Source organism: Aotus nancymaae, unplaced genomic scaffold (genome assembly GCF_030222135.1).
Source record: "Aotus nancymaae isolate 86718 unplaced genomic scaffold, 86718_ANA_hifiasm-v0.15.2.pri h1tg000161l, whole genome shotgun sequence".
NCBI classification, from domain to species: Eukaryota; Metazoa; Chordata; class Mammalia; order Primates; family Aotidae; genus Aotus; species Aotus nancymaae.
This window is the reverse complement of record NW_026988576.1, coordinates 1,539,851-1,565,758: the sequence shown is the minus strand read 5'-3', so window position 1 is coordinate 1,565,758 and position 25,908 is coordinate 1,539,851. Positions and strand designations below refer to the sequence as shown.

The following is a 25,908-nucleotide window of genomic DNA, read 5'->3' as shown; positions in this document are numbered from 1 at the left end:
GAGACAGGAAACTGAAACCAAGTTATCAGCTGTGCACACGCACAAATCCTGAGAAACCTAGAGTGTCAAAATCAGTGATTTGGCCAAAATACGTGATTTGGTGTAGGAAATGACAGGAAACGCTGGCTAGGGCTATAATTGTGATGGAGCATTGTCTGCTATTTTAAGGAGCTTGAACTTGATCCTTGAAGGTGCCACTGATAGATTTTAACCAGGAAGTAATATAATCTGCTGATTTCTTCCTTGGTTCCAGGGGAGTGAGATGGAAAGTTAAGAGTCTGTTTCTATAGCAGGTAACCAGAAAAGTGCAATCATTAAGAGAAGAGAATAAATCCCAAACATGAGGGAGACTAAAAAGGCAGGAATGGAAGGGAGTGAAGTACTATTGTCAAATACTGCATTGGGATCGGGTAAGACAAAGGATGAGTTATCCTCTGCACTGGGCAATGTAGAGCTCACGAGTGACTCTGGTGAAAGTAGTTTTGATGCAGAGGCAGGGCAGATGCCAGGTGCCATCAGTTATTCTCAGAGTGCACAAGAGACAGCATGGCTGACTATATGACACCTAAAAATGTTAGCTGGGAGCAGAACTAAGATGAAATCCTCATTACCTGGTTCTGGATTAGTGATCCTTTGAAAGTCCACAAGACTCCATGAATAGCCATTAAAACCTTAGATGTAACAGTAAGCGTTGAATGACCTGTTACTTACTTTGCTGCTATAACTGCAGTGATCGGAACTCTGAAGAGAGGACCTGCGTTTGGGGATGCTATATCATAGCCACATACCTTGAAAAAAGAATTGATAAACTTCAATATCCATAAACAAATGTTTAAAAGAGGGGGAAAGGTCTAAACTATTAACAGAATAAATCAATCTATTCTTAATATGTCAAGGTCTTAACCACAAATTGACACCAATTTCCTGACACAAGGTCACATAATTAATAGCAAACAGCCCAAACAAACATATAGCAACATTTGACCAGTTCAAACGGGAAAATGAGACGTCAACTACAAAACAGGTGAATTTTAATTACCCCCAACTGAAAATGAGCTCAAACTAGTATTATAGACAACTTTGGACGTAGAGATACTGTTGTGATACTATAGTATACCTGGTTTATAACTATTTGTTTAACAGAGGCTTTCTTCATCTGAGTATTAAAAGGTAACGGGCTCGGTGTGGTGGTTCACACCTGTAATCCCAATGCTCTGGGAGGCCAATGCAGGAGTATCACTTGAGGCCAGGAGTTCAAGACCAGCCTGGGCAACACAGAAAGATACTGTCTCTACAAAAATAAAAGAATTTAGCCAGGCTTGGTGGTGCATGCCTGTTGGCCCAGCTACTCAGGAGGCTAAGGTGGGACTATCAATTGAACCCAAGAGTTCAAGGCTGCAGTGAACTACAATCACACCACTGTATTCCAGCCTGGGCAACAGAGCAAGACAAGACTCTGTCTCTTAAGACAACAACAACAGGTAACTGCAGCTATGTTTAGCTGACAAAAGACCAGTTAGAGGGAGACCTAATTGAAAGGTTCTGCTGAACCTCTTCTTTCCTTTTACTTATTCATACAAGGACAAAAGAGGATTCTTTAGAAACTTCAGTGCTTAACTGAATACAGGCACACCAGAAGAACTGTATAATCTGGCAGGTGGCTAGGTCTAGTTATTTCTTAGCAAGAAAGCAGTACGTTGCAAATATACTTGGGATTTTTGTTTTGTTTTTTACCTTTTAAACATTTTAAAGAGTAAAAATGAAGAAACATCAATACCTCTGTATAATGCAATCCTTCTCTTAAGCCCCTGGGATCCACACGTATGTTTATGTGTCTACATTGATTCATGAGTTCCAAATGGCTGGGACACTGAACCCAAGATGAATTTGAAGTCAGAGCTAAATGAAGCTGAAGGGATATTTTTTCAGAGTTTTCTGGCATGAAAAACACCAAAAATTAAAGATGAGTATTTTTCCTTTTTTCCATTTAAAAATGTTCTATCTTTCAAAAAAAAAAAAATGTAGCAACTTAGTTTGGCTGGATGTAAATGTATCTAAAACACAGATTAAATAAAAGTCAAATAATCTTCCTCACGTTTTAGGATACTCATGATCCATCTGTACTTTCACCAAGCACTGGTATGATCTTAAAATAAAAAGTTTTAGTGTGTTTTTCATTACTGCACGCAGGTAATAGTAGTCAACTGAAATGATGACAGCCAGATAATAGTGAGGACTATTTTTATCCACACCTAATTGAGCTGCAGTTTTCCCTGACTGCTTCTATTTCTCATTCTTCAACTGCAAGTAGGTAAAGTGGAAAAAAATTTGATGTTTTCCCCAATTTAATAAAACTGTGGGTCACTGAAGGCTCATTCTATGGTTTTTCTTGGTAGTTTAAAATGCTAACTAAATTGCCATTGTACCAGGACCCCAAATTGCGCTAATATTTTCTCTTATGTCTATGAGATTTAAAATAATCATACTGTCAATTTGTGTATTCTCTTCATTACACTGGCCCAAACCACAATTCTTTATTATGATACTATTCATTCAAATCACAAATGTGAATACTTCAGCTACTGGTAGCCTATTACTGACCTGTGTTCTCTGGAAATACAGGTTCAATGCCAACGCCATGATCTGAAGGTGCAGCCACCTGAACAGGATCTCGGAGGTAGATGCCACGGTTATTTCCAACAGTAACGGTAAAACCTAATTTATTAGCAAATGATGTATTCTGAACGAGGTAGTCATAGGCTTTATCAACCTAATGAGAAGAATGTACACAGTAAGATATAGATGGTTGGGGAAACAGAATATTTTGTTGCAAATTACCAACCAATTTGATTTCAGTTGTAAAACAAAAAGTGTCTGTATTCATTTCTCAAAACTACCTAGTATCCTAACTAAGAAGAAAATTCTACATTTTTACAAACAAAACTAGTCACATATTCCACTCCACTCTATTCACGCTGTTATTCTCAAGTGACCAAATTTAGGAACTAATCCCTATGCCGTTACGATTGGCCAGTTTTTGACCTTGATTTCTTTGCTTTGAATTTCTAACCTCTACATGGCCTCTATCTATTATATTTCTCTATCTTAGTGTAACACATTTGTCTTAACTACAAAATTTGTTTTTGTATCCTTTTTGCTTAGCTCTACTATGGCCATATAATCCGTAACTCAGATATACTAAATTCCTCTCATAAAACAAAATATTAGCCAGTAATATCTAAGATATTATCTTAATGATGCTTTACAATCCAGTTTTTATATAGGCAACAATACCTGAATAATACCATGTCCTTGAGCAAATACTTCTATATTGTCAGCCTTCACTGCAGTGTTTTCTAAAGCTCTTCTGACCGAATGAACTGTGTAGTCAATGTTATTAGCTTTCAGACCTAGAATGAAGAAACAAAAACAAGTAGCGTAGAACTCACTATCTGAAACCTTAGCTTCCCACCCGTACGATCACCTGTAGACTCTCTGGTTTTAATGTCTTGTGTTTTAACACTCATTTTAAAATCTTTTTTGAAGACCTGAACTAACAGTCTGACTCAAACTGCTTGCATCATACGAAGGCTTCATTCCACAAAAATCACTGTGTGCTCATTATGCAGTGGCATTAATGCAGGTTTTGCAGCACAGTATAAATGTACAAAGCAGATACCTAAAGGCATGTGAATGACATTTTCTTTAAAACACTGCTGGGTCAAACAAGATGGCTACTGACTATGGTATTCAACCCAATTGTACGTTACAAACCCCAGGGGAACTCAAGCAAAAATCTGCTGAGGTCTCATGACAGACCAATTAAATCAGAATCTCTGAGGATTGTCCCAGAGATTGCATTTATTAAACACCTCTCAGATGATTCTAGGGTGCAGCCAGGTTGGGAATTAGTGTTTTATGGAAAGAATATGGAGGCTACCAATTGATAAGATGAGTAGTGTATGATTCTTGTCCTCTCCAGAGCTCATCAAACATAAATATTTATGATGTTATCAGAAACAACACAAGCATGGAAACATTATGATGTTATAAGAGCAAATCAAGGAAGTGACCAGTTTTGTCAGTGAGAATCCAAAAAAGATGAGCTCCAGAGGAACTGACAGATGCCACCTCTTAGATAATGTACAGGAGTCTGCAAGGCCACAATGTGGCAGAAAGGACTTCCAGGCAGAGTGCAGTACACCCAAAGATGGAGGCCAAGAGGCCTTGACATACTTGGTGAGGCTGAATAGAATAGAAATGAGGGTCGAGTCATGTTACGATCCATCCTAAGAGTGTGGGCTCAATCTAGAAAAGGATGTAGCACTGACAGTGGCACATCAATCATCACAGGCTTATCCCGGTAGCGCTCTGGCACCAGTGTGGACGGGCCACGCTGAGGAGATGTGGTGGGCAGAAGAGACTGTGGTGTGGGTCAGAAAAGGGATGAAGAAAGGAGGCAGAGGAGAGATAACTTACAGAGGGATGTTTCTGAGGTGGAGCTTCATAGCAGCTTGGCCACCCGAAGTGTGAGTCCTGGCTGAACTCAATGTCACTCTGTTTAATCTTGTGCACCACTCTAGAAATCCCTACTTCTCTTTCTACCTCATTTTGCTCATAGCATCCATCAACTGTGCAATAGCAACAGTTTCTTATTTTGTTCAAAGTCTGTTTATCCTAACTATGATATAAACTCCACTCCCAATTATGATATAAACCACATAGGCAGGTATTTTTGATGCTTTGTTCACTAATTTAGTCCCAGAGCTGAAATACTGCTTGATAGACGTTAATAGCAGACAGCCAACAAATACACTGCTGAATGAATAAATACATTCAAATTATCATTATCACATAAGTTATTAGTTACCTTAAATCTACTTTGTGCCCAGGGAATTATCAATTTTACCACATGTTCTTACCATGAGAAGTTCAGAAAACAAAAATATCAGTGTGCAATAATATAAGAGCGATAAGGTACGTGCTTACCTGAAAGGATCAGGGCAATGCCTCCACATGCGTTGGGGGAAGACATAGATGTTCCATTCATTAGCTGTGTCCCTCTCAATGTCCAGTTAGGAACAGAAGCAATGGCTCCTCCTGGTGCACTGATACTCACACCAAGGGCCCCGTCGGCACTAAATGGAAAGCCATTGAAGTTTGCTTAAAATGGTGAAAGCTGAACATACATGGGCATTTTTAAGACAGCCACTGGCTAAACCCAACAGTGTAACACTATGTACTAACTGCACTCATTACAAATAATGACAAAGATATTATGATAAAGAATCAATAGGGAAAAACACCCAGCATGGCCATTTTCCCATAGGCGGCATTTATTTTTTCCTTATATGTGTACAGAAATCACTCTGTGTATGTACGTATCTGGGCACGTGTGACAGGCCATAGTGTCGGGTACATTTAGAGAGAGAAAATAAATGTCACTGTTCTGAATCTTCGATGAATGTCATTCTCTCTTATCTGTAATAAGAAGCTTTCCCTTTGTTTAAGGTCTAATAAAACACTGTACAATAGAAATATAACGTAGGCCATATAGGTAAATTACCATTTTCTATAAGCCACACTTAAAAAAAGCTAAAAAGGCACTAATGCAATTAATTTTAATATGTTTAACTAGACATAGCAAATGTTAGCATTTCAACATGTAATTAACAGAAAAAAAGAAAAATTAGTTTACATTTTTTCTGGTACCAAGTCTTTGAAATCTGGTGTACATTTTATACTTACAGCACATGTTAACACAGGCTAACCTCATATCCCTGACAGCTGCCATACTGGACAGCTCAAGTCTAACAGGACTGCCCAGCTGAGGGCTTCAACCAAGCAAAGTCTGATGAGTTAAAGCCGTTAGAGTTCATGAGCACATTATCATCCAACAAAGCTCCGTCCTCTGCCCCAAGTAAAGAAGGAATGGCACAGAATGGCACACTACTTCCACTTCACTGGCAAAGTGGCCATACATTCCCCACAGATGGTGGCAGACTCTCCTTATACCATTCTCCCCCCAAATGAGTGAGCTATTTTTATTCTTGGCTAGAAATACTAGGGGAATTTGGCTTTGCATTTTTACAGAGAACTGAAAGCCATATGTATATGTTCCTCCTAAAATGGGCTGACAGCACCTCTTTTAGGAAATATCTTAGAACAATTATTATAAGGTGATTTTCTGTTGACCTGTAAAGATGTTCACAATGTAATACTGAATGACAAAGGCTACAAAAGTGCCTGAAGAGTGTCATCTCCTACTGATGCACGGGAGAATGACTAAAAGGATGTTCACCAAAATGTCACCTGTACGTGTCACAGATAACAAGGTTCAGGGTGAGTTTTTACCTTCTTGTTTGCACTATGTTGCCTAATGGTGTTCAAAATGAGTATTGGATATTTGATAGCACTGGAAAAAATAAGTTGAAAGAGTCATGAATTCTGATTACATATTGCTCTTTATTAGTTTTCCAGTAGCCTGTTAAAGTGGTAAATGATAAAGCATTTCTAGATGTTTAAATCAGTATTCCAGAAATGAGTCTCGGCTGGGAGTGGTGGCTCACACCTGTAATCCCGGCACTTTGGGAGGCCAAGGCAGGCGGATCACAAAGTCAGGAATTTGAGACAATCGTCTCTACTAAAAATACAAAAATTAGTTGGTTATGGTGGTGGGTGCCTGTAATCCCAGCTACTAAGGAGGCTGAGGCAGGAGAACTGTTGGAACCCGGGAGGCAGAGGTTGCAGTAAGCAGATATCGTGCCACTGCACTCCAGCATGGGTGACAGAACAAGACTACATCTTGGAAAAAAAAAAGTCTCATGAAACAAATGTTTCCCTAAAATTTTAAAAAAGCCAGTAATATTTTTTTTCTCAATTACAATATATAATAAAACTTCACAACCTGTTTCCTCAGACACTGGTAATATACGTCTTTTTTTTGAGACACAGTCTCAAAAAAAGGTGTACAGTGTCTTATCTCAGTGATGGGATTACAGGTGTAAGCCACCTGCCCAGCCCCGACATCTGGTAATACATTTTTAAGAAATATGCCACACGTGCAAATACCTGCAAGTCAGTAGATGCTGTGTGTCTCAGTCAACAGAGAGGCAGTGTTTTTCCAAGGTTACAGAACATGCTCTGTTCAGTGACCTTTAGTCAATGTTTTAGATTTTGTATCATCTAATGTAATAATTAAACCAAATTATTTCTAATATTTCATGTTTATTATGAAAAATGAAAGAAATTCAATTCTTAGAACATCTGGTTTGTGAATCAACATCTACTTTAATCCAAGCTTCCCCCATGAATCATGAACTCCTTGGTGTTTTCTTAAAACAATTCTTTCAATGCTCTACGGCGAACATCGGTAAAAGCTGGTTTAAACATTCTCTAATGCTTTGTTTTTAAATTGACAATAAGATAAAACTTAAAATTCCAAAATCAGTTTTAGAAGAAAATAAGTTTAATAATTTTGCACTTTTATTAAATGAACCTGAAACACATCAAGCTTTGCTGACTTTTGGCTTTTATACTTAGTCACTCTTTCTGAGTGTCTTTAGCTAGGCTGGCAGGGGCATTCCACAATGACAGTGCAAAGCAAAGCTTTCTGATCCATACGGATGTCCACAGCCTGGCTGTTTTCAATGACATTTTATAATAAGCTACTAAGATAAGTTTATTTTTTAAAGAGAAAATTACCTAGAGAAAATGAGGAAGATATCCATAACTCAACGAATAGAACATGATCACATCTGACCTGATCACAATCAAGTTTTCTAATCTTATCTTCCAATATTCCCCACTAATCTTATACTTCAAACATACTCAATTACTAGTTATTTCCTCAAAAACTTTACACTAAAACCTGCTCATCTTTGGGTTTATGTTATTCTTGGCATACAGAAATCCTTTCTTCTGTCTCTCAACATCCTATCCATCCTTAAAGGCCAACTCCAATACCATCTCCTCCATGAAGAGTTCACGTGATTGCTCCCACCTCTGGAGTCCCATCATCCTAAAATGGCATTTGAAACTCAGATCACAAACTGTTCATTTATACCTTGCCCGCTGTAGGCACTAAGGTATTTGCTGAACTGAATTCAAAGTCTATTCGTTCTCTTTATAAATTAACTCCAAAGAGGTAGAGATGAATGAAAATAGGCTTTATTTTTCAGAAGGTACATGCATTCATTGATGTTATAATGAAGAATTACTTAAATTAGGACTTCATATACTTCTTGAGAAAAACCAGTTCCCAGAATCAGATAAATATAGCTTAGAGGGCTTCAGGGAACCAAAAGAGATAAACTTCGTTTCTCAATCAGAATTTGTTTACTTATGGATCTCACCTAAAATTGCTCAAAGTAAGTTATAACTTCAAAAACATGAGCCACAGGTATGCGGGCCCTATAACTGTGATGCTTTACAAAAGCTTAGGGCTTTTGTTTCACCAAAGTTCAAGTATCAAAAATTATTTAAAACAAGGCTATCACTACTATTTAAAGATACCCAAGTCCCTACTTTTTCTTTAGATTCTCATAAATGAAGGATTATAAATATCAGAATAAGAATTTATACTCAGAGTAGGGATGTTCTCCATTTAACAATGAAATGATACCATTTCTTTTAATTATCTGTCCCTGAGATGAGATTGTTAATCAAAATGAAAATACTGAGAAAAGTAAAAATCAACAGAAAAAAACTAGCAAACTTATTTATAACTCTGCGCTTCTCAATCATGTAAAGTTTAACCAAATAAACATAATGGTCCCATGTTCTACCTGCACCTACCTAGGTCCTCTAGAAGACCAAGTATATTGATTTGCAGGTAATTTCTCTCTCAGTGAATACTCAGCAACCATCATATCAGGAGAAACATAAGCACCAACACCTGTGGGATGGATTTAATCATTAAGAAAAGAAAATAAAGGTGGACCTGATTCTAAATCCACTGTTCACTTGAGTAAACTGCCTAATCTCTCAACACCAGTCCCCTCTCTTATAAAAATGGAAGAATAAAATTTAATAAGGAAAGTATACTATGTACCAGACATTCTACTAAGAACTTTGCTTTTGGATATAAAATACCTATCTCCCAGGATTATTTTATAGATTAAATATGCTAATACACCTAAAAGCATGCATCTGTATTTCTATGAAACCACTTATTTCGGTACACTTTAAATTACATTCAATTCTAGATGTGCTGGTTCCCCTACTAGACTGTAAGTTTCCTGAGGACACACTTAAGGTGTACAATGTCTTACATGTAGTAGCAATAAAGGTAACATTTGATTAACTATTGTTATTTGTTTGCTTGTTTCTAAAACGGGAAACTAACCTATTACACTTGATGTAGTTCCACCTGGACAACCAACTGTAGACAGGCACGGACCATTATTTCCAGCACTTGAAACATAAATTATGTTATGTTTCCATACTGCTTCATTAATTACTTCACAAATTCTCCTGAAAAAGATAGAATTCCTCTGAACATATAATCAGTCTCTATTCCCAAAGTGTATAAAGTCCTAAAACCTTGTTTAAATATATGGTTACATAAATTGTGGTGGATCCACCCTTAGTGAAACATGATACAGCCATTCTAAGTGATACACCCTACTTGGGCTTTAGGGTAGGGAAGCAGTTATAAAGCCAAATTAAATGTGGGAAAAATGCTAGATGCAAAACAATATATATAGGAAAATATACTATGAAGTAGTAAAATATTAGTGGTGACTGGGGCAACAGGTGGTTCCATTTCCATCCCCCACTTAACATATTCCTGAAGATACATCTCAGAAGATTCACACATACTATTGAGTAGAAACTGTTTGCCCAAAAGAACTAGTAACTTTTCTGGCAAAGGTAATTAAGGTACTAGGAAGAACTTAAGAGCAAGATTTTAAAGTGTAAGAAATCTGCTTAGAGCTTGATAGCAAACAAGAAAAATTTACTGACATTAAGTAAAGGAGATGAAATTAGACCATGAAGAAAATGAAGTTAACATTAAAAAGGTACAGGGCCATGCAAAGGACCCTTTAAAGTTGTTAAGTGTCAATATCTGAGAAATGAAAGAATATTAGCAAAAGAGGACTTCAAGAGGATGAAAGTTAAGGTAGAGAAAGAAATACACCTAGGTAAGGAAGAGAATGAAGTGAGAGAAGAGGGAAGAACGAAAAACACTGATGATAACAGGTTGCATGTTATAAGGGCAGTAAAGTGATGTCTCCCCAGAACCTGGAACCAGGTATTTGAAAAAATTAAGTTATTTGGTAACAGAAAACTAGAGCCGAGCTTGATAAAATTTCCATTTTGGTAGGACTTTAAATAAAGAGCCTCAAAAACCAGATGATAGCTTGGTGATGGGAATGTGGAAGAGATGATCAGGAAGTAATTAAATACTCAAGGTAGTTTCAAATAGCTATTACTATGAAGAAAAAAGGCACAATAACATAAGGTCAAGACCATGACTCTGGATTCGGTAGCAAAAGACAATAAAGGCAACGAGGAAGGAGGGGAGTTGCAGTGCATTCTAGACACACTAGAATGGATTCAGGAGATGTGAAAACTGAATGAGTCAGTGAATACACACAACCAACAGTAAGTTTTGCAGATGAGATGCAAGTCACTAAGGAGAACAGCAAGGTTTTGGCAAGTCTGAGATCAGTCTGTCAGGCATGTAGGTACAACTGAGGATAGCTTCAGAGTGCTTGTGGAACTAGTCATTACAATGATAAACACACTGTCAGATCTAAACTGCCTGGGAAAAGAAGTGAGGATGCAGAACATCTGACAGTGAGAAAACACCAGCAGAGTCTGCGGGTTGCACACCTCAGAAAAACTGTGAGGGAGACCTAACCAAGGAATAGCCCGAAAGGATAGCACAGGAATGTCAGAATTGAGACTTCAGGCATGGTGCAATGAATGTGACCATAGGAATGGGGGCCCAAGGCCTAAGAGACACACAGTTACCATCTAACCACTGCAACTGTTCTTTTTACCACTGTGACATTCAATCCACTTATGAAAAACGTCTAATACTCTGCACTGGCTAAGGTTCTGTGGCTAACGACTGTCAAGGAACACTCACCCAGAATTTGGCCAGTGAGTTGCTTCTCCGTAACTGTAGTTGACAAGATCACACTTATGATTTATAACTTCTATCATCTATTAAAAAGATAAGAGTCTAATTTAGGCAGCAATTTATAGAAACAGATTAGCCAGTAAAATAAGGGTATATATAATCCTATAGTTTCTTAGCCAATCATATTCTAATTTATAATTACCTCCAGGCATATCACCATATACCCAGACATATAAGCACATATATGTAAACAAACACATATAAACAATAAACAATAAACACATACAAACAAACACAAAAAGGTAGGAGGAGACACATAATACAGTAAGTAGTAAATAAAAAATAAAACTAGCATTTCCAGAAAAGATTGAGGTTAGAAGCGGAGAGCGGTAGAAGGAATGGAATGGTCCTTCCTAGGTTAAAAAAAAAAAATCACTGAAGTTAAATATACTTTCCCATGTTAAAATGAAGTATAGCATATTAGTTGAGGTTTTAAATTTCTCTTAGGCTGATGGAGCAAGCTGGCTAAGAGGCCTTTTTTTTTTTTTAAGTATCTCAAAATTGCTTGTTAGGAGATTTGCTAAAAATGACAAGTATAAAGTAAGTAATTTTTTCACAAAGTCTAGGCCAAATAACTTATCCTAATAATATTTAATAATTTAAAAACAAATTAGTAAATATTTTTGCTTTGTTAAACAAAGTCCTGTATACTATATAGTTCAAGGTATTCTTGGTAAAGCAGGAGCACTTATAAACCTAAAAATATGCAAAATCATTAATCATTAATCTTCTGAACCAACAACTCACAAACACTCACAGCTCTTATGAGGCCTGTGCCTGTTTCCATTGTGCTTAGTCTTGTATCACCGATCTTGATAGAAAGAATTTGAGCACCAGGAGCTACCCCATTCCGTTCAGGTTCTTCTGGAAAGTGTCCAGCAGCTATACTAGCTACATGTGTCCCATGAGCTCCTAGAGGCACAAAGGTCGGGAAATGACAAAACATACTCATAGACTGAAAGTTCATTCAATTCAATTTGCATAGTATTAATCATGATAAAAATATTACACATTACTCTGCTACTGTGTCATTGAGAGCAAAAACTCAAGTCACAAAGGAAAAGTATTTGCAACATATATAGCTGACAAAGAGCTTATATCCAGAATACATAAAAATCTTTCAAATTCAAAAGAAAAAACAAAAAGGGAATCTCCCCCTTTCAAACATTTGAAAAAGCATTTTATAAAAGAAGATATCCAAATGGCAAATAAACACATGAAAAGATGTTTAATTTCATTCGTCATCTAGGAAACGCAAATTAAAGCCACAAAAAGATTCTTCTATATCCCTTTTGGAATTGCCAAAATGTTAAAGGTGACAAAACCAAGTGTGGATGGAAGTACATATCATACACTGGTGTCTGGAGTGAAAGCTGAACACAGCCTATGAGCCAGCCACCTTACCTCTGGCTACATACAATACAAAATTTGTGCAAACGCACCTAAGACACCCACAAAAATGTTCATGGCAGCACTGTTTGTAAAATTCAAAATCCATTAATAACCTCAAGATCCATTAATAGCAAATGGTTACATGGTATATCAATTCATAGAAGTGAGAATGATACAGCAATTAATATAAACTAAACTATATACTATGAGATAAAGCTCACAAAAATAAGGCTGAACTAAAGAAGTCACATACAAAAATGAATATATAGTGAATTAACTTTCATATAAATGAAAAAGGCTGAACCATGTGAAACTGCCACTATTTTATCATTTCAGATCATAAAAACAGCAATATCATATGGTTGGAACTAATGTGGCAATGGAGATCAGGATAGTAATTAACTGTAGGAGGTGGGAGGGTAGGTTACTGATTAGGAAGGGGCATGATGGGTTTCATAATATTTTATTTCATGACCTGAGCCATGGTTATAATGAAGGGTTCACTTTATGGTAATTCAAAGAGTTGTACAACTTGTGATTTGTATATGTTTTTGTACATGTTATATATAAAGTAATACTAAAACAAAAAACTAATAAGACTTTTTAAAAAATTGTTTCTTAAAAAGACACGAATATAGAGAAATACACCACTAATGTCAGAAAAACAACAACACCAGCACAGTAATAAATGACAACTGGCACTGGACCTTAATGTTTGGGGACTCTAGTGAGTTGGAGCTCCTGGAGAAGTAGGCAGGCATCTCTTTGTGGCTTTATACAGGGTCTGTGGCAATGCTGAGACTCCTCTGCTCTAGCCAGCTGCTGTCATGCAAGAAAACATGCACCCAATGTTGCCAATTCTGGCTTTCTCATTTTTTTCCCCAAATAAAATTGGGAAAGCACAATTTTAATGTGACTTTTTCCTCCAAAACACTTTACATCAGTTAGAATGACTACTATTAAGAATGACCACAGCAAATGTTACTGAGGATACAGAGCACCTGGAATTCTCATACACTGTGGTGGAAGTGAAAAGGGTACAGCCCCTTTAGATAACGGCTTGAAGTTTCTTAAAAAGTTAAGTGGCTAGGGGTGGCATTTTGGGAGGCTGAGGTGGGTGGATCACAAGGTCAGGAGTTCAAGACCAGCCTGGCAAACATGGTGAAACCCTGTCTCTACTAAAAATACAAAAATTAGCTGGGCGTGGTGGTGCATGCCTGTAATCCCAGCTACTCAGAGGCTAAGGCAGGAGAATTGCCTGAACCCAGGAGGCGGAGGTTGCAGTGGGCCGAGATCGTGCCACTGCATTCCAGCATGGGCGACAGAGTGAGACTCAGTCTCACAAAAAAAAAGAAAAAGAAGAAAGAAAAAGTTGAGTACATATTTACCATCTCCAACTGGTTCTCTCAGCTATTAGCCCCAAAATAAATAAAAATCTATGACCACACACTTGTACACAAATGTCAAAACAATCTAAACGTCCATCAATGGGAAGCAGGATAAACAAACTGTGGTGTGTGTATCTATATAAAGAACTATTACTCAGAAATAAGGAGCCAACTTTATAATTGCAATATGAATGAATCTCAAAATCATTATGCTGAGTGAAAGAAAGAAAAAAAGAAAGAAAACCTTAGTTTTTATTCCACTTACATAAAATTCTGGAAAGTATGAAATAATTTGGAGTGACAGAAAACAGATCAGAGGCTCCCTGGGATGTGGGTGGAGAGAGGCTGGATAATAAAGAAAGCAAATTTTGGGGGTGATGATTATGTTCATTATCTTCATTGTGGTGGTTTCCTGGGTATATTTATATATTTACATAAAAGCTTATCAAATGACATATATGTATGTATGTGAAATTTACTGTACTTTAGCTATATCTCAATAAACTGGGAGGCAGGATGAGGGCGTTAAAGAGTTAAAGAAAGTCATCCCACTTTATTCTCCTTTTTCCCCCCATCCATGGAGGGCGAACTTCCCCCAGAAGTAGCCACCATCCAGGAGCTGGTGTGTGTAATCATTCCATCTATATATTTAACATTTTCACCATACAAACACACATATGCATAAACACTGCATAGTACTATTTCGCATGTTTTAGAGGTTTACATGTTTTACCATCAATATATGTTTTTTCATTATTATTTATGTATTAGGGGTTTATATACATAGCATTTTGATTGCTATAGAATACATTCGGCCCTCTGTATCCACAGGTTCTGCACCAACCAGATGGAATTTAACCAGATGCAGATCAAAAACATAAATAATACAGAATTGTAGTATAACAACTATTTATACAGCACTCACATAGTGTAAGGTACTAGAAGTCATCTAGAGATGACTGAAAGTATATGGGGGAGCATGTGTGTAGGTTATACACAAACACTACGTCATTTTATATCACGTACTTGGGCATCTGAGGGAGACTCTAGAACCAATCCCCCCAGATACCAAAGGATGACTGTGTTTTATAAGAATAACACAGGGTTGTTTAAAAAAATCTATTTCTTTGTTAATAGGTATTCAGTTTCTAACTTTTTTGAAATCACACGGAATGTCGTAGTGAGCATCCTTTTATTTGATTCTCTGTACTCATGGGTGAATTTCTCAAGACTTAAGGTTACAAAAAAATTACTGTTCATAAGAAGAATTCTATTGATGGAATTTTTTTTTTTTTTTTGAGATCAAATTTTGCTCTTGTTGCCCAGGCTGGAGTGCAATGGCACAATCTTGGCTCACCACAACCTCTGCCTCTCCCAGGTTCAAGCATTTCTCTTGCCTCGGTCTCTTGAGTAGCTAGGATTACAGGCATGTGCCACTGCATCCAGCTAAGCCTTTTGTGTTTTTTTTCACTAGAGATGACCATTTTGGTCAGGCTGGTCTTGAACTCCCAATCTCAGGTGATCCGCCCGCCTCGGCCTCAAGTGCTGGGATTACAGGTGTGAGCCACCACACCCAGCCTACCGATGCATTTTCTGATGTTGGACCACGCTTATATTCTTGGACTGGATCCTACATAGTTATAACCTTAAGAAACAACATCTTGCAGGTGAATCGAATCACATTTATGATTCCCAACCTAGACCTTTAGCTGGGATCTCTAACTTAAAATTCTCTAGAAGGTTGCTGTGGGCTACAGCAATGTACCCCTTTATCACCTCATAAATCTATATGTCATTGGTCAATGTGAAATTGAATACCTCCACTGGTCACAATGGAGAGCAGGTTTCCATCATCATATATATTAACAGAGTAATTCAACATCTCAGCTGTGCCAAAAGAGCCATATTCTTGGGCTTCTTTGTAGTTTCTCAGTACAGTAGATTTACTCAAGTCCCCATCTTCATTAGAATCAATGCAGGCTCTGTTAATTAAAAAGAAATGAAGACAGTAACATTTATTGATTTCTTACCTTTCTAAAAATCATGTAACATAGTCTCTCTGCTGTCTTACTACACTACTACTTCTACCATAACAAATACAATGACTGCCTAGGACCAATCTAGAACCAATTCAGGCTGTTTCAGAGCAGCAGTAAAGATTAGGTAACATAGCTTATAGGAACCAGTCCTTAAATCATGAAGAAAGTGCTTTAAAAATACTGTCCTTCATAAAACTCTAGGTTGAAAACCACCTGACCTTTTGAGAATTAGAGCTTAAACCTGGCTTAGAGTTTTAGAGCAGTTTAGGATAGTTCAGACACATAGCCTAGGTCTAACTTCCTGCTGCTTTTAGTGATGGCTTCAAGAATCTAACAGCTCACACAAGCTCTTTGAAACTAGGTGAATTTTACTGAGCTTCAGTCCTATAGTTACAACAGACTTATATTTATTTCTCACAAAAAGCATTTTCTACATTATTTTATAGTTGTCTTCCTTCATGTTCTTTTTCCATTTTACTAACATTTTTGTTTTTAAATTATATTCCAAACACGTTAGAAGACAGCCTGATTAAAATAAAATACATGTAACATTCAAAAAGTCATAAATGAAATGAACATCATTAAAAGTTCAATACTATGTTTTTAGCTGTAAGAACTGTTTCAACAAGCTATGCATGTCAGTCAAAATTGCCAAGTAAATTAATGGAAGCCTATTTCATTTAGTATTTATGAAGCACGTTCCTAATATACTGAAGCATGTTTCATTAACAAATTACAACACTTTGGAAAAAAGGATTCTTAAAAATTTGTTTTTATGCATACTCTAATATGACTGATGTCATTTCAAATAACACAGAATATACCAAGGTATAAAACGCTAAACACTTATGGAAAATAAAGCAAGAGCAAACAAGGCTTAAAATTAGTCGGTAAAATGCATGTCACCAAATCTTCCATATGCTACAGAAAGTAGCACACTTGTCTCCAAAATGTATTTAATTGGCCAGCATCCAACCTGGAAGTCATCTACGAAGCCCTCCTCTGCCTTTCTCCCAGCCCATCTAACCATGCAGTCCCATGTCCATAACATGCCTGACTATTTCCAGTCTCTTCCTTACCTCTGTTGCCTGATGAGCTGATGATGGCCTGCTCTGCCTCCACTTTTCACTCCTGCTTTTAAAATCTTCCATGTCTTCCAATGGCTCTTAACATTGAAACTCCAGAAAAGGCCCCTCATAATCACTCTACTCACCTTCCTCACCTCCTGCTCCCATCATACCATCTGTAGTCACACCAAACATCTCACAGTTCCTCCCACATCCTCTGGACCTTTCCCCTAAGCTTTTGCCACCCTTTCTACTCTCTCTGCTTAGTTAACTGTGATGATCCTTCAAGTCTCAATTTAAGATGTTAATAATAATTCTGGGAAATCTTTCTTGGTGCTTCCTAGACTGGCTCAGATCTTCCCAATACTTGCTTCCATGGAGTCTAGAGTCCATGGAGTAGCTTCTATAGTGTTAACCTGGTACAGAGAAGGTACTCAATAAATATCTGCCACATGATGAAAGAATTAATGAATCACAGCAAATACAGTGACACATTCACAGGTCAGTTTCTTATAACCACCACCATTGGAGTGACTCAACAATACAACCATCACATCAAAACATAAATTATTACTGACTTCCCTAAATAACTCGACAGAGGACAAGTATGAATGCGGTGCAAGGTTATAACTTTCTGAAGGTCTGGTTGGGTGAATTCAAGTACTTAGAGAAAAAAAATATGAAAATGAGGTTCAAACATAGAACAGAGTACATGTGAGTGGGGAGGATGACGAGGAAGGGCTTTTGTTTTATATATTTCTTGACCTTTTCACACATCTCTCAATTTTCTATGGAAAGAATCTACAGCTTTCATCAAGAATCTAAAAGGAAACATGACATAAGCAAGGTCAAAATCCACTGTAAAGAAATCAATTAATAGCTTCTCCTTTATGTAATCCTCTGTAAACACTGTTTCTCTCAACCAGTTTTTGATCCATTTGGAGTGACAGTGAGTCTGAGGTTTTGCGTCCTGACAGATGCTCAGAGCAGAGTCATCTGAGGCCACCCGTTAAGTGCAGAGATACGTGCTTAACAATTAGCAGAAATGTGGCAAGGAGAACACAGACTGAACATTCTTCATCAAACAAAACAAAACATCCCAAGGCACTTAAAGAATAGGTCACTTTACCCCCCCTCAGAAATACTTGGCATTTTTGAAATGTGAAATGAGAACATCTGCAGACAGAGCTGGATTAACCTTATGTACGTTGGGATCTTCAAGATTCTCTTCAAAAAATTTTGGATCTAACTCTGAAATCAAAGCCCTATAGGATATACTATATTATGCAAAAAAAGTTACATTATTTCTAGTACCACCTGAAAGTGTAATCATGCTATATTTTTCATTTATTATAATAAAATGTCCTAAAATGTTACTCTGAGATTTCAGATTTTATTTCATGCAATGTTAAATTTCATTTCTAGCTCAGAAGTTCCAAACAAAACCCTTAGAATAGTTGTCAACAAACTGCTACAAGTAAGTCACTTTATCAACTACCTTGAAGACCAAGGAAAACTTGTGGAAACATATACTGGCACCTTGGACAACTGACTCCGAATTCCTTTTCCAGGACAAAGTAATCTGGAGTGTTTTCAGAACCCAGAGCAAACACTTTAAATGAAACCACCTATTGTCTCACTACTCAATTCCTGCTAATATTTTGGTATTTCTTTAAGTCTGTTTGTAGTATATACTTTCCTACATATACTCATTTTTGTATTTAGTATTTTCCTTGAATTTAACCTTGCCTCCTTTCCCACACTAAAATGCACCTAAGGCTTATCACTGAGTGTGACTGTATCATGTTACCCCACATGGTGGATGTACCAAGATTTAGTATTCTGTATAAAGCCTCTGGAAAAGAATTTTTCAAAATGTGTATGCATGTGCACACAACAAAACATATGAATACACACAAAAGTGCATATTTAATATCATCTAGATTGGAAGAGTTATGTGCAGATATTTTATTAACATCATCCCCAAATTCAGCAGAGATTTCTCCTTCAACTGAACATTTTATATACCCTTGATCTGATTAAAGATGAGTTAGTACCTGCACACGTGGGAGGAGACCGCTCCTTTAAGAAGGGTGCATTGTGAAGGTGAACAATTGTGAAAGCAGTGATGAAATAGTCATGGCATCATCTGTATCTGCCCCATCTTATAAAGCAATTCTTTGCATATAAGCAGGGACACAGATTACACGTAATTCTTGACTACAAGTTTTAAGGCATGGTCCCCGTTTTTTTTTTTTTTTTTTTTTTTTTTTTTGCAGAAGTCCTAAAGCACGCATATGGCTAAATATCTGTATTAACAATGTCTTCCTGTTTTCATGCAGATAGTAACTCAAGAAGGCAGCCTAACCAACTCCAAGGACATACGCAGTGTAAAAAAACTGAAAAATGTACATGATGAGTAACCTCGTATAAGTCATATTATTATTAGTGGTAGTTTCAGTAACAGAAACAGCAGTAGCTATAATAGCATACATTGATTGCCTGCTTAGTATATCTAGAAACATCAAATTTAATTTTCACAAAGCCCTGTACTACTATCTCAATTACCAAATGAGGAAACAGACTTAAAACCATTTCCAAATATACGGATGGTCAACATACTAATAAATTATTTGTGAAATAAGTTTATTTAAAGTCAGATAAAAGTCAGCTTTAGGGTCAAAAATAATAACCAGAAGTTCAAGGGGCTTATCCAAAACTACCCAGAAGTCAATCTGGCCCTCAAATAGTTTTGCTAATTGATACCATCACATAACCAAAACTCTGTGCAGCTCTGAGCATTTAAAGTTTTTCAGAGTAGTTAAGAAAACACTTGTAAATGAAGATCTACAAAATACATAAAGTTTACCTCCAGACTTCGCCATCATGCCATACCAAGCAGTCATATACAGGGCCAGGATCACTGTATTTCTTCTCGAAAGAATTTAGCAATTCCACTTGACTTTGAAGCTCCTCCTTGATTAGTTTACTTGCCTAGTAAATTGGAAAATTGACTAACATAAGTACATTCTGGCCTTCTGAAAGTTGTATTAGGATACAACCAAAGATACAATGTTGATCAATAGTAAAATTATTTTACCCTGAAAAAAATGTAACAAAATTTTGTTTCATCTATGCAACTTGTCATTCAATTCAATGAAGCAGATATCCAATAACATGGTAACGATTTTAAAAAGTTATTGTACTCAATCTCATTCAACCACTCACTAGGCCTGCTTTGGGAAAGACACTGTGTTACAGGTTGGTGATATCATTTAGCCAAAACATGTTTGTAACATATATGTAATCTGTCTAACTCATTTCCAAAAGCAACTCTAAAATAAAAGTGCTACAAAATAGGTTATCTATTGACTTTTAGATTTTTATATCAGGACCTTTTCTATCTCAAATTCATTTCTTAAGAACCCAAATAAATAATAAAATCCATGAATCATCTTATCTCTTTTAGAATTTTCTATGTTAAATAGAAATACCTAATAGAGGTAATTGAAACCTTATTTTAGCTCTGTGGTCATGAATAAGAGCAAGTGCCTTATATTAGATTATGTACAAACTAGACGACAACTGGCACTAGCATGTATTACCTCTCCAAAACATGTCTCTAACGTCGAGTATTAAAAAAAAATAAGGTAGGCACTCAAATAATTAGGAAAATGACTGGCTTAAACAGAAATAATCTGGGAAATAGAAAGGCATATAAATACTGAAATTGAGACGAATAATACCTCTAGACTCACTATGTTACTATATTAAGATCCAGCAGGAGTTGACAAATCTTGGTGCATGGGCCAAATATAGCCTGTGACATAGTTGTGTAAATGAAGCTTTACTGGAACATGGCCTTCCTCGTTCAGTCACATATTGCCTATGTTTTCATGATACAAGGGTAGTGCTGAGTAGTCATAAGAGAGTACTAAAAATATTTACTATTTGGCAATTTACTGAAAAAAGTAGCCGTCTATGATCAAGAGCACTTAATATTGCTTAAAATCCATTCGCCTTCTATAGCGTGGAATTAGTATTAACCTAGAGGGAAGAAATATGGATTCAAATCTCAATTCAGCAACTTAGCTGTGCAATCCTGAGCAAGTTTTTGTCCTTATGATAATCTTCTGAGGCTGTCACATCAGAAACAAGTAGGGTAGCAAATTCCTATCTTGGCCAATGATTACTAAATTTCACTGCAAATCACAATCACGTAAAGGCTATCACGAAGATAGATGCCATGTATTATCCCACTTAGTACATCAGAATTATTAGGGGATAAAGCCCAGAAATCTTGATTATGTTAAAAATAATTCAGGTAATTTAGAAATAATCAATCAGTTTATCACTATCAGTTCCACAAATCAGTATATGGGAACCAAAGATTATACCTTCCCATGTTTTGAAACAAGGACCATGAGGTCTAATACATGAAGTGAAAAATAAAGTATTTTGAAAACGCTTTTTTAAAAAGTGACAACACATATAGAATACATTAGATTGAATCATGCAAACTTCTGCTATCCAACTATTTTTGATCTACAAAAATGGCAATTTCATATGCTTAAACCCAAGTTTTTAAAATAATATACTCTATATTCACCTAAATTGTCCTAGTGAATAAAAATTTGATTTTCATATATTCCAAAAATCTTGTTTTGTTTCATTTTAATTTATTCAATATATTTAACATTTACTCCTCCTCAAAAGAAACAGCCAAACAAATAGGCATTTTTGGTATACAAAATGTAATAAAATGGATAATGAAATTCAGAACCCTCTTTCATAGTTAGTTGTATATATGTAACACCTGACATACTACATTTACTGTACCTAGCAATGAAGTTGAAAAAGTAAAAATCCTGATTTAACAGAAAAGTATACAGGTGTTTAAAATAGATGATATACATAGATTAAGTAAATAAAAGTTAAATTTGTCTATAGGTACACATAGACCAGCGGTTCACAGGTCAGGTTCACGTTAATGAAAGCTCCTGAGGAATTTAAAAAATGCCTATCTCCTCCACAGGGTTTTAAGTTCATTCCTCTATAGAACACAAGTAATGGCAGTTTTTAAAGATCTTCATGTGATCAGGGCTGAGAAACACTGATACAATCCAATTTTTCATTAAGAAAAGGAACACGCATGCATTAAAAGAACAATTTAGAAGGACAGACACCAAGCTGTGGTGTTCATCCCTGGCAGTGGCATGATGAAGGCTTCTCACACTTATGATGTCCAAAGATGCTGCAACTAGCACATACTATTTCCTTAATAAACCAAGACATTATTTTCATCTTATAAATTAATTCAAAAAAATTTAATGGTTAAACAACGGGAACTTTCATATACCTCTTGTGGAAATACAAATTGTTACAACCACTGTATGACCTACCAAATGTTTAAAACACACAAGCATTTTAAACACACACATGAATGTTTAAAATACCATTATTCTTAATAGTAAAAAATGAAAAACAAAGCAGATATGGGTAAATCGTGGTATATCCAAATTGTGTTGAATATCATGATGAAAATGAATACCTCACAGCATGGATGAATATCGTAATTTAATGTTGTGAATATAATTCAAATAAAATAATACATACTATATGGTTTCATTTTACAAAAATCAAAACAGGCAAAATCATCTGCAGTGTTAGAAGTCAAGATGGTGGTTGTCTTTGGGAAGGAGGAAGGGAGCCGTGATGAGGAAGGGGCACAAGAGAAATTCCCAGGTGCAGCTTTCATGGGAGAATTCATAACTAAACACAATTTATGTACTTTTACCCTATGTGTATTATATGTTAAGTTTTAAAAATTCATACATATGTATATTGACTTGAGGATAAATAATAAAGGAAAAATTAGTAAAATTAACCAACTTAAAAGAAAATTTGTGAAACAAGAAAACTTGCAAAAAAACAGTCTATTAGTTCTCTAAAAACTCTATGGGAATATGGTTCTAGGGTAATGTTTAAATGAAAGCGACTAGCACCAACTTGAGAAGAGCCATTGTTGGCAACATCAAATTCTTCCTGTTTTCTGCAGGCTTCTGCAAGGGCCACTCTGTGAACAGGATCCCAGATTTTTTCCTTCCGTTCTTTCTGCAAGGACAGAAAAATTTCTTTACAATTAGGCTGACAAATACTCAGGTAAACCTAGACAGGCATTTATATGTGGACTTTGTTGCGACAGCCGTGGTGCTACACAATTCTCATATACAGGTTTTACAAAATCTTTTCTGGCTGGGTGCGATGGCTCATGCCTGTAATCCCAGCACTTTGGGAGGCTGAGGTGGGCAGATCACCTGAGGTCAGGAGTTTGAGACCAGCCTAGCCAACATTGTGAAACCCCATCTCTACTAAAAATATAAAAGATAGCCAGGCATGGTGGCAGGTGCCTGTAATACCAGCTACTTGGGAGGCAGAGGCCTCTTGAACCTGGAAGGTGGAAGTTGCAGTAGGCTGAGATTGAGCCACTGCACTCAGCCTGGGTGACACAGTGAGGCTCTGTCTCAAAAAAAAAAAAGTTTCTAATGAAGGAGATAAAGCCACGGATCACTTACCAAAAACTGGTTAGTCAATTAATTGCATGTAGGTTTTAAGAGAAGTTTACCAAGACACAACCAGATGTATTTTTATGTATCATATTCCCCAATTTAAAACCTTCCCTTCTCCTAGAATATCTACTATTACATCAGAAAACTGACTAAATTCCCAGTCATTAAAAGTAAGAAAATGGTATTCTGGGCCCATACGTAATTGGGAAATACCATAAGCCAAGTGTAAGCAGAGGACTAGAGTAAGACTACAGCTGCATTTTAACAGACAATGCAGGCTTCCTCAATTTCCTCCCTATTTTTTTTTTCATCCCCTTTGACTTGATAAGGTTCTATGTTACTGAAATTAGTTTTAACCTTTATCTCCAGTGTCTTTAATTCATAGTATCTCCCAATGCAGCTAAAGGAATGGTTCACTTTAATTTAACCACACTAAATTTGCATATTAAATTGTATCTTATCAACACAGATTAAATTTAATATACTGTACATTAAATTTAATATACTGTATAAAAATGCAGTCATATAATGGCTCACACTTATAGTCCCAGCACTTTGGAATAATGAGGTAGGTGGATCACTTGAGCCCAGGAATTTGAGACCAGCCTGGGCAACATGGCAAAACCCTATCTCTATAAAAAATAAAAAAATCAGATGGGTGTGGTGGCGTGTGCCTGTAGTCCCAGCTACATGGGAAGATACCCTGGGTGGGTGAGGCAGTAGTTAGCTGTGATCACGCCGCTGCATTCTGGCCTGGGCGACAGAGCAAGACCCTGTCTCCCAAAAATTAAAAAACAACAACCAACAACTCATATTTCTAACGGCACACTGGTGTTCTTATACTACAGCAGTTTTAGGTCTGATTAACACTTAATACTAAATGATGATTAACTGAGAGCAAGAAGGCTAGTTAAACCAAAAAAAAAAAAAAAGGGGGGCGAGACACGTCACAGAAACTACAGGAACAGAAACGAAAAGGTGGTCTGGACTTTGAATCAACTGTCTTTAGCCTTTTTCAAGTAAAAATGTTCTCGAAAATCCAGTGAAAGGTATATCCCATCTCCCAGAAAAACACAAAATTCTGAATACAACTTCAGTGTATTCACAGATTCCCTAAGCTTAGCTATATAACCAAGATTAAGAATCGCAACTTTAAATGGATGACATTCCATTGAGCAGAATCTTGAAGCAGTCATTGTTTAAAAGCCATCAATCTTCCCAAAAAACCCAAGAGTTAATGAAATTTTATGAAATATTTCTTTTTCTTTAGTAGGAATAAAATCTGAGGAAGAAGACAAGTCAGAAGAATACAACAAGTCATTGGTACCGGATTGTACATTACCTGTATCCTTTCCTTGAGAGCCTTGGGATAGAAGTCATAGCCATTTTTGATGCCAATATGATATTTGCCTGAGGGATTTGTCCAGCTTGCAGGAATCTACAGAAAAACAAAAAGGTAACCTGTTCATTCACTAAATGCTTTCCAATTCCAATGATGGACTACTGAGCAAAAAAGTATATTAATTCTATTTTAATAGGTTAAATCGGATAAGAAAGCTCACGTATGACAACATGTGTTTAATACTCCAAGCAATCACTTAATATCTTTATCACTTCTTTTTTCTCATCCATAAATAAGATAATTCAACTAGAATAATACCTTCCATTTGTACAATGCTTCATGGTTTAAAAAGTGCTTTCAATATACACTATCTCCATAAACTGCTAAAATCTTGTAATAATCTTTTAAACTCTCTCAAAATATTTTAAAACACTAAACTTTTAGTAGAGCGATGTAAACAGGATGCCTAGTTTACAAATAGAGAAAGCAAAGCAGCAAAGAGAAATCAAATTACTTACCCAAACAACAGGAAGGTTGAAAACTGGAACCTAGCTCTCTCATGGAAACCAAAAATTTTGTATAAAGGATATGGGATTTAAAGTCAGATAAATCTGGCTGTGAATACAAACTCTATCACTAACTAGAAGGAACCCACAGGCTTCTACTTCTTTACCTGTAAAAGGAAGAAAACCTCTACCTTATTCTTGTGAACAACAAAGTGAACTGAGCACCAACCAACTTGAATCATCAATCAAGAAAAGATAGGGACCACGGTCATCAAAATCAGCTTTTAAATACATATAAATGATAAGGCTGAAACACTCAGAGCTGGGAGACTCATCAATCCTCACTTAAGCAATACCTTTAACTCATCCCCACATCCTTCATCCAATCACTTCCCAGGCAGAAAACTTTTGGATGAAATTTCCTCGCAACTAGAGGGAAACAATCATTTACAG

At 36.5% G+C, this 25,908-nt stretch overlaps 1 protein-coding gene across 3 annotated transcripts in view; it reads right to left on the bottom strand.

Moving 5' to 3' along the window:
• TPP2 (tripeptidyl peptidase 2) overlaps positions 1 to 25,908 on the bottom strand; it is a 78,626-nt gene that overhangs the window by 36,534 nt on the left and 16,184 nt on the right. For all 3 annotated transcript variants that reach the window (XM_012440957.2, XM_012440958.3, XM_064371775.1), the window contains exons 3-15: positions 24,950 to 25,045; positions 23,048 to 23,152; positions 19,908 to 20,032; positions 15,751 to 15,914; positions 11,910 to 12,064; positions 11,099 to 11,175; positions 9,347 to 9,474; positions 8,797 to 8,896; positions 4,990 to 5,138; positions 3,295 to 3,410; positions 2,602 to 2,770; positions 1,778 to 1,935; positions 712 to 788 (exon numbers count right to left, since the gene is read on the bottom strand). In XM_012440957.2, coding sequence (XP_012296380.2) covers positions 712 to 788; positions 1,778 to 1,935; positions 2,602 to 2,770; positions 3,295 to 3,410; positions 4,990 to 5,138; positions 8,797 to 8,896; positions 9,347 to 9,474; positions 11,099 to 11,175; positions 11,910 to 12,064; positions 15,751 to 15,914; positions 19,908 to 20,032; positions 23,048 to 23,152; positions 24,950 to 25,045 — 1,619 coding nt within the window. The remainder of the gene's footprint in view (positions 1 to 711; positions 789 to 1,777; positions 1,936 to 2,601; positions 2,771 to 3,294; positions 3,411 to 4,989; positions 5,139 to 8,796; positions 8,897 to 9,346; positions 9,475 to 11,098; positions 11,176 to 11,909; positions 12,065 to 15,750; positions 15,915 to 19,907; positions 20,033 to 23,047; positions 23,153 to 24,949; positions 25,046 to 25,908) is intronic.